The 9,931-nt window shown below is 40.9% G+C and overlaps 1 protein-coding gene across 6 annotated transcripts in view; it reads right to left on the bottom strand.

Moving 5' to 3' along the window:
* Window positions 1-3,340: 3,340 nt before the first annotated feature.
* The window catches only part of zgc:91944 (uncharacterized protein LOC436941 homolog), a 32,572-nt gene continuing 25,981 nt past the window's right edge, over window positions 3,341-9,931 (bottom strand). For 3 of the 6 annotated variants that reach the window (XM_061741065.1, XM_061741070.1, XM_061741068.1), the window contains 6 exons: window positions 8,981-9,137; window positions 7,082-7,164; window positions 6,653-6,748; window positions 6,449-6,567; window positions 5,625-5,675; window positions 3,341-5,363 (listed from right to left, as the gene is read on the bottom strand). In XM_061741065.1, the coding sequence (XP_061597049.1) occupies window positions 5,217-5,363; window positions 5,625-5,675; window positions 6,449-6,567; window positions 6,653-6,748; window positions 7,082-7,164; window positions 8,981-9,137 (653 nt within the window). In that variant the 3' untranslated portion in view covers window positions 3,341-5,216. The remainder of the gene's footprint in view (window positions 5,364-5,624; window positions 5,676-6,448; window positions 6,568-6,652; window positions 6,749-7,081; window positions 7,165-8,980; window positions 9,138-9,931) is intronic. The other 3 variants (XM_061741067.1, XM_061741069.1, XM_061741066.1) reach the window with 2 other exon arrangements.

Raw genomic sequence — 9,931 nt, 5'->3', positions numbered from 1 at the left:
CGCTCATGTTACGCAGGGTGTTGTGTATCAATCGGTTCATATTTAATACCCGTAGAAAGTCTGAAAATACTGTTTAGTCGTGAGGAAAAGCCAATACTTCCTTTTAATTCCTATATAAATAATATGATTCATGCTTTTTTCACAGTCACAATTCCTTTATGATAAAAATGAAATAAATAGAAACTATTTGGCCAATACTAAGCACCCTCATGAGCTTGTAGATACAACTGTAGTTGACGTTTGTTTTGTGAGTGTCTCAGTTTCTCACATCACTGTGGGCCTTTCTTCTTTACAACATTGCTTTAGTTCATCATGGCGTCAGGCCTTTTCACCTCTGTTTAGGTCTTTTAAGGTCACTCCAATGAATTTGAGGATGTTTGGGATCATTGTCCCGTTGCAAACCTAACCCAGTTTATAAGACCTTTTTTTTTAACTTTATTAAAATGACAATAACAATAGTTATCAAGACATTTTTAAACAATCCTTGACAGAGGGCTTTTCAGTCACATTTGTTCAAGTTAGCACTTAAATGTTTACATGTTTAAATATTCCTTCACTGGTGTCCATCTTTGCAGGAACAAGTCCATTCTCACCTGCAGCTTTAGCTGTCATGTGTTACATAACATAGATTTGTTTCATTCTCATCTTCCACTGAGTTCTTGTTGGTGAGAGTGTCTTCTTCCAATTTACAGTTAGTCTTTCTTGTTATCATCAAAAGTATACGTAGTATATATCTCTTGTCCCTGCTTGTTACATTGTCCGGGAATACTCCCAGTACAAATAGCATAGGATCCATAGGGATTACAGTGTTCAATATCTTTTCAATCTCCTCCTTTACATCTCGCCAAAACCTTTCCAGTACTGGACAGTCCCAGAAAACATGTGAATGATCATCAATCAACCCACAGTTCCTACAACAAAGTGGAGATACTGGATGTTTATAAAATGTTGATAAGTCCTCTGTTACTATAGCTAACTGGAACAATCTATCAGCATGGTTTACAGTTTTACATTGCTCCGGGTTCAACCCTGGGTAATAATAAACAATTACTAATCCAAGATCAACACTGCAGCGTAAGATTAAATACTTTGTTTAATTTAGAAAGCCATGACATCAGATCTGTGCACCACGAAACTCCACATCCAGTGCTACACAGCAAATTCAGGTTCTGAATTTATGGCACCACATAACTTCAGATCAACCTTTGGCTTTCTAAAACCTGAAATAATGAAAATATAATACTGCTAGCATTTGAAGTTACAGCTTTGCATCTGCTGCTTGGTGGATCAAAATGTGTAAGCCCCAAAAAATGGACTCAAGTGTGCAGATATTGATTGTACACGTGCAAACTCTATTTAGAGTACAGTCAAGAGCCCAAATTTAACAGTCAAGGGCAAAAAAGTTCTTATTGCACAAAACTGCCACTGGGAGGAGCCAAAGTTTTTTATTTTATTTTACCTTTTGAATTACGTTTATTGGAAAGTGTTTTTTTAAATTACGTAATTTGTCATTTGTTTTCTTTATTCTTACATTAATTGAAATTTGATTTCTTAGGAAAAAGGGACGGATAAAATAAGCTTACCGTAGTCTTCTTTCTGTTCCCTTTCATTCAAGGAAAGGGATTTGTTGTAATTATATTGAACTGTTTTGTTTTTCTTTTAATGAATGAAATAAAGAATAAAATAAATAAAAAAAGTATAGTCACAGCTCCTGTGTTATATTGACAATTATAATATAAGCTAATATAATAAATATTGACACCTTGGATGAGGGAAACTAAAGTAACGTGTCCTTCACCAGCCCTCTTCAACAGTCTGATCTAACTTATTTTGTTAACTTTACCAAACTGTACCATCTTCATCTGTCATCGTAGAGCCCAGAACAACTTCCAGAGATTCAAGATGAACTCTAAGGTCAGCGTACATCAGCAGCAGATCGCTCCATCAGTCGCCGTCTGAGAGGACCCCACCGTTAGGAGCAAATCATAGGCTCCCACCCCCTTTCACTCACACACACCAACCATCTAAAAGCCTGACTAGAATTAGTCAGAGTGGCCACAGACAGGCCCCAGGGGTTCTAGGAGGCTCACCTTTAGACAGGTGAGGCAAAACTGGAGCTTTTAATCTCATCGGTTTCATGTTCAGGAGGTTTCTTCTCTGAGTTTTCCAGTTGTATAAAACCTTTTTTAATTTTTTGATTGTGGAGGTGGGAGATCTAAGAATTTGTGGTTTATCTGACATTATAGGCAAAGAAGACCAGCAGAGGGATGCACGAATTTACAAATATGTGGATAAATCCAGTCCCTTTATCATTAACGCCAAAAAACTTCTCATCTGTCCTTTCGCTATTCCTCCAGAGGTTTGTTCAGATGCAGTTTGGTGAACCTCAATCATACTTCCATGTTCCTTTTAGGGGGTTAACCCTTTCAGCCAAACACACCATACTTATTCAGTCTTCCAGCTGTGCTGCCACTTATTTTAACATTTAACATGCTCAGTGAGGCCTGCTGGAAGCCTTTTTCATGGTAAATGTTAAACCCCTGGGAAGTTCAATGCTTTCCCTTCGTGAGGGAATCTTTCTCCCTTGTAGCATCCTGAACTCCAGTTTGTTTGGAAATGGTTTTACCCTCCTGTCCAGACTGATGTGCAATAATCACGCTCGTGGGGTGAGCAGCAGAGCTGAGTATGTGGGTATTAGGGCCAGGCAGGAGAAAAATACAAATATTTTAGAGGAAGATTTTTTTTTTTCCATTATGCACTTTGAAATGTTGAGATTAATGTTGAAGTACAATTTCGAGAAAAAAGTCAAAATGTTGAGAAAAAAGACGTAATTTCGACATTATTCACAAAATTACAACTTTATTCTTGAAATTGTATTTCAACATTAATCTTGACATTTCGACTTTTTTCTCGACATTTTTCCCCAAAGTGCACAATAAAAAAAAAAAAAAAATTCTCCTGCATAGCCCTAATACTCTTCCCTAGTGTGTGTGTGTGTGTAATAATAAAAATAATCCCTTTATTTGTCAGTATACGGTACATGAAAAAACACCAAAATTTGTCCTCTGCTTTTAACCCATCACTAGTTACACTAGGAGTAGTGGGCTGCCATTATTCTGGGGCCCGGTGTGTGTGTGTGTGTGTGTGTGTGTGTGTGTGTGTGTGTGTGTGTGTGTGTGTGTGTGTGTGTGTGTGTGTGTGTGTGTGTGTGTAGTGTGTGCGTGAAATTCAGTCTCCCATAACTCACTTGAGTCAAGTTTAACCACGTTGTCACTTTTCTGATGTTAACTCCAATGTTTGATGACTCAAAATGAACCGAGACACTTGCCACTAACTGTGTACACTTTTATTATTAGTATTTCTCGTCAGATAAAAGCAGAGAGAGAGAGACAGAGAGAAATAAGAGTATAATAATAAGGATAAGAAACTGCAGCAGCTTTGGGGATTCCTGTCCAAAGCTGGACAAGAAAATTGTTTGAGGTGAAAACACAGGGCAAAGCCGCTGCCAAAGGTGCTACATAACACTGTCCACATCCTCCAACAAACATCTTCTGAATTGTACGTCTACAGTGATGCCGCTGCCACATGGCATTTCTTAAAAGCTGAGTTAGCTCTGCAGCTCTTCTCGGCATGGCTTTGGCATCGAGAGGCAACGTGGTGGTGCCCTGTTTGGAGCCATTTGAGAACAACCGTCTTTGTTCATGATATGAATGCGTAGGGCCTGTCAATATACGGGTCTATGTTACGCAAAGTATAAGCTGGCGACTCATATTCAATGTTATACACAACTACTAGTGCTTTCACTCATACTGTATTAGCTTGTACTATTTTGTTACCTATTTTTTTTTAAATTATGTACATGAAAGCTTTCCCCTTACACTTGGAGTGAGATTCACTTTGAAGTGCAGCTTTTCAGTGACACTAGCTTGAGCTTAAGCTTGAGCTTCTCCCTAACAGACAGAAGGTGCTTGTAGTATATTTGGTGACAGATTGTTTAGCATTCTTTTAAATGATCATTTAAAAAAAAAAGGGAGAAAAAGAAATGTGTGTGTATCTAGTTTAGTTTCATTGGCTGATGACAAACTTTAAAAGGTCAGTAAACAACAAAAACGTTAAAATAGCAGCACTCAGTATAACAAAGAAATACAAAGATATTTTAGGTTTTAGTTGTGTTTGATTTGTTTTTCAAAAAAAAGAAAGCATAAATAACAGTTACAAAGAAGATGACAACACAGGAGGTTTGGTGCAGTTTTTTCCCCGTCGTTTAGTCCGTGATATTTGGGAGTACCTGAGATTCCAGTTATTCCTCAGGGCTTTTTGAATAACAGCACACGTCGGTTGATCAGCAGATCTGAACAGTCTACGTGATTGAGGATGGACTCTTCAAAAAACGTACGAGCAACATGGCGCTTGTTTCACCGAGGGGCATCACTGACGCCGTATCCCACGCCCGCTCGCACCTGACCTGCAGGCTCAGCACATTCACGCCTCCGTCCGTCGCGCTACGAAAAGGCTAAACCAAGGCGCGTGGCAAAGGAAGCAGGAAAAGCTTAGCTTAGTAAAACTGGCGAGGTATCCTTTACATGATGCTCCGTCTAAGGAAATGAGGCCTTTAATACCATCTGGAATGCACTATAAATATGGGTGTGTGTATATTATATATACATATATATGTGTGTGTCTGTGTGTGTGTGTAGACTGTATCTTGTCGTTAATATAAGCAGGATTACTGTTGATAAATACAGTGCCCTCCTTACTGCAGAAGAGTATTAGGGCCAGGTGGGAGAAAAATAAAATAATATTTTAGAGGAGGAAGATTTTTTTTTCATTATGCACGTCGCGAAAAAAGTCGAAATGTCGATTAATGTTGAAGTACAATTTCGAGAAAAAAGTTGAAATGTTGAGAAAAAAGTCAAAATTTCGTGAATATAGTTGAAATGTTGAGAAAAAGGGCGAAATTTAGACTTTATTCTCGAAGTGCACGAAAAAACAAATCTTCCCCTCTCAAATATTTTTTCTCCTTCATGGCCCTAATACTGTTCCGTACCTTACCACCTGAGGCACCTTAGCAAAGTTCAGCACCCTCCTCCCGCTGATTTCTGGGTGTCACAGACCTGAAATGCTCTACAGGGGTAGAGCAAGAGGCATTTCTTGTTTTCCATTTCGTTTGGTTCAAATCTAAATATGATGATTTAAAACGTTGCTGGCTTCGTGGGTCACTCCTCGTCTGCAGGCTCCCTTTTTGAATCCTCGTCCTTTTGTTCTGTGACCTGAGAAGTGGGGCTGGGCAGGGCTGACACCTCTGGAGCAGCCAGCGAGGAGGGATCCTGATGGTCCATGATCTTCTGGGAGGACGTCTCTTCCTGTGCACAGCACGCAGTAGAAATATGAGCAGAACATTCATTTTTGGAATTCATTTCATGAGATATATCCTGACAGATTAACCTGTTCATCCCTGGGTATTTTGGAGGTGAATTTCGCCTGAATAAGCCTATCTGAATTAAATCAACAATATCTCCACAATTATAAGGACAATATGCATAATCTTGGTCTCAATGGATAGCTAAGACCTCACAGCATGCATTTCCAGTGTCAGAAAAATTGTGAATCAGTGTTTCCCCTACCATTGTATAGGCCTGGCGGGGCCGCCAGGCCAACGAGAGTCCCCGCCAGGCCTAAAAAAAAATGTAATATGCCAAAAATAAGCGACGTATCCATTCATTCATAAATCAATGATCATTTACGTTTAGGAGCGCCTCTGTGCAGCGCTGTTCTGCAACGTGAGTCAACCTGCTTTGTTGCCTAGTAACGATGCGAGTACCGCTGCTGAGAGCGCAGGCATATTATTATACATTATGGGATGTATAGAGTTTGTAGCTAGCCAACTATGGCGCCGTCAAAAAAAAAATATCGCGGGCGACAGACAACATGATATAAAGACATTTTTCTGCCAGACTCCGGAGCCACGGGAAATAGATGCAACAGATAACAGAGGCAACAGAGGAAAAAATAACAGGTGAGACGGGAGAAAGAGGGGCAGCGTAGGCTCTGCGTCGCAGCAGTGGTAATGTGAAATGTCGGATCAGAACATTTATTGTGTTAATATTTATTTTCAGTTATCTTTGAAACTTCAATTCAGTGTTCATCTAGGTAATACAAGGTAATATAAGAGAGAATCGGGAGAATCGGTGAAGAGCGTTTTGTCGACATTATGGGTTTTGGAGAAAATTTGCAAACTTAAATTTGGCAAGCTGTTTTACGTACATGTACATATTAAACCGTAACGTTATTGACACAGGAAGTGAAGAAGCGGGGAGACTGTTTAGCCAATCAGAATGCAGAACACGATGCACAATGCAAATCCGTGAAAGGGGAACCGCGTTATAGGGAGGGATTACTGTATATATATTCCATTTTCATTAAAAGGCAGATAAAAAAGGTACATTACCTGCTCTGAGAATCGATGATTCACCTGGTCTGTGAACTCTGGCATCTCTCCGTCCTCACCGTTGGAGTGGCAGCTTGGACTTGGCACCTCGATACCATGGCTTTCCAAAATGGCAGCCTCTGGTTTCGTCAGACCGGACAGCAGAGGTTGGTAAGACATTCGTGGACATGGAAAATCTCGTCAGGGACTCCTGTCCAGTCTCACCTATATTCGCTCTCCTCTTCATCTCCTTCCGGCGGTTGGCAAACCAGTTGTACACCTTCAGAGCCGTCACACGCTCAAACTCTGACAGTTTGCAGCCTGACAGAAGAAACACACAATTCCTGCATCAATGATGCTCCCAGAAAGCAGCTCAGTGATCCAAGGATTCATGAACTTGGTGCGCTGCTGTTGTTCTGCATGTTTTATATGTTACATTTTTGTCCGCACAAAAACTGCACAAAGATGAAGGAAAGAAAAAAAAAAAAGAGAAGGTGGGTAAATGCAATTATATGACATAACAACAAAAATAACAGCAAAAAAAACACTTGGGGGTATGAGTGGGTCCCCAGATACATCAGTTCTAAGATAAGCAGGCTGCCAGCCTGACCAGCCTTCCTAGGATGCAGGAAGAAAACAAAGAGCTCTTCCTACCGGGCTTCTGGATGACAGAGTTGCAGGCGTTGGCAATCTCCTCCCGCTTTGCCTCATCTGGGTACTGATTCTCCATGAAGAAGCTGGAAAAGAACACCACCCATGAAACTGGAAACAGGTACGTCCCACAGTTATCAAACTGGCCCCGGTCTCAGGAAACTAACTCCACCCCCATTTTACACCTCAACTCTACGGAAGAGAATTAGGGCAATGCAGGAGAAACAATATTTGATAGGGGAAGATTTTTTTTTATTGTGCACTTCGAGAAAAAAGTCAAAATGTCGAGATTAATGTTGAAATACAATTTCGTGAATAAAGTCAAAATTTCGTGAATAAAGTCGAAATTTCGTGAATAATGTCGAAATTTTGAGAATATATTATTTTTATTTTTCTCCTGCCTGGCCCTAATACTCTTTCGTAAGAAGTACAGAAGAGTAAAGAAAGTTTATACAGTGAGACGGTCAGGTGGATTCACCTACACAGGTGGCTAATTTGTATTAAAACAAATACATTTAATCTTTTGCCAAGATGAATAAAAGTCTGCTTTTATTCAAAATTACCAATTTTCATCTTTTCTCCCTAAATTCTGCTTGTGTCCCCCCCTGCTTGTGTTTTCTCTCCTCCATGGCTGAATCATTGTCTCCCATTACACAACAGACCGGGATCATTTCCTCCCGGCCCTCTTCTCCTTCCTCCCTCTGAGCTGGCCGTTCCCGCCTCCCTCAGAAACACACACGATACACATCGTCTTCACCTCTACTGTATCGTCCTTGAGTCTACACTAGCTCGCAACGATCAGCACTGCAGCAGGATTGCGTAAGCCGGCGCTGCTGCTGGCGAGCGTCATCTGTGTGGTCTTGTGACATCACTACCCAGACTGCACTTTACTTACAGCAATCCTGTAATAGAGAAATCAATGGTGCACAGTGGGTGCACTGCTCTCCTCTCTAAACACAATACTTGAGTCTGGCACGAAGATGTTAGAAATGAGAAGGGTGGGGAAATGTTTGATAATGTCACGGACATTTTAAAAAACAAAAAGAAAGGATGACATCACAGAAGGTACGGAAGAGTATTAGGGCCATGCAGGAGAAAAAATATTTGAGAGGGGAAGATTTGTTTTTTCGTGCAGTTCGAGAATAAAGTCGAAATTTCGCCCTTTTTCTCAACATTTCAACTATATTCACGAAATTTTGACTTTTTTCTCAACATTTCAACTTTTTTCTCGAAATTGTACTTCAACATTAATCGACATTTCAACTTTTTTCTCGACGTGCATAATGAAAAAAACATCTTCCTCCTCTAAAATATTATTTTATTTTTCTCCCACCTGGCCCTAATACTCTTCCGCAGTAAGGAGGGCACTGTATTTATCAACAGTAATCCTGCTTATATTAACGACAAGATACAGTCTACACACACACAGACACACACATATATATATATTTTTTCTGTTACCATTCCTGTAAAATTGCATAATTTAGCATAAAACGCCTATCCAAGGCATACCAAAAGTATATTGAAAGCTGTTCTTGAACCGTTTGAAGTACATGGATGGAACACTTTTTCGTGAATACATTTGAAATTTCGAGAATAAAGTCGAAGTTTCAACTTTATTCACGAAAGTGCATAATGAAAAAAATTGTTCCTCCTCTAAAATATTATTTTTATCCTGCCTGGCCCTAATACTCTTCTGTACAGAAGACCAGGAAGTGTAAAAAAACAACCTCTCCTTAGAATGCTGTATTTTTCCTAAAAACATTTCAGACTCACACCAAGTTATCAGACACGGCAAAGCTCAGGCTACCCTGACTGGACATCACATACTGCAGGTACATGAGACCTTAGAACCCCCACCTATACGTACATGCCCAAACATTCCAGCCCGCTCCCCCTCACCTCTCCATGATGGATTGGCACTCCTTCCTCCAGGTGAATCTGCTTCCTCTACGAAGCCTCAGAGGACCCGCCACCATCCCAGCTCGGTCTCCAGCCATGATCCCCATCCTCCAGTCTGGCTCCTCTTTCACCAGAGAACGCATGGATAAGGTGGCACCTGAAGAATAAACAACGTCCAGCTTCCATCAGTCAGAAATTCAAGCAGATCCAGACAGTGCTGCCTGGTGTAAGAGCTGCACCCCCCGTGGAACTGTAGGTGGAGGGTAAACTCAGCGTCAGGCACCACCTCGTAACTCCTGCATTTCATCACAGAGGTGGACGCTTTTACTTCCCCTGCTATGGGTGCCAAGGTTTTATTTTAAGGTGACCTTTCATTTCCAATGCTCATTGTTTTTGTGTGTGGATTCATTTTATTGTTAAATAATTATCGTGACTTTAAGAGTACAAGTAAGTTTAGTGTGTGGAGAAAAAGAAAAAGAATAAAAGCACATGTTGTCATAAGAGACTGTGGCAGCCCTACTGTACATGCTTGACCCTGTGTTACTCTGATTGGTCGAAGGGCGCTGTATACCTGTGTACAGATCCAAAGAAAGCATTACGTCTACATCGTCCTGCTTTGGTGCCTCATAACAAAATCTGGAACGCCCCGCACACAACAGTGTCCAGACTTTTTATCCATCATCCCTCAGCTCTTACAGCTTGTTCACAACACCCAACCAAGTCAGACAAAAACACCAACTTAGGGAGCTCTACCGGTGGACGCAAATGTTGAAGCTGCTGTTAAGTCACGCACCGCCAGCTCCCAGCATGTCTAATATACCACAACTCCAACTGCCCCCATGCGTCCACTTCACCTTCCCAGTGCACCATGGGAAAAGCAGCTCATAGATAGAGTAGGACCATCCCGCTGCTTCGCCAGAAAGTTGGGTCATCACACGCACTGACTATTAC

Source organism: Cololabis saira, chromosome 15, assembly GCF_033807715.1.
Source record: "Cololabis saira isolate AMF1-May2022 chromosome 15, fColSai1.1, whole genome shotgun sequence".
Classification (NCBI taxonomy): domain Eukaryota; kingdom Metazoa; phylum Chordata; class Actinopteri; order Beloniformes; family Belonidae; genus Cololabis; species Cololabis saira.
This window is presented reverse-complemented; position numbering and strand designations above follow the sequence as displayed.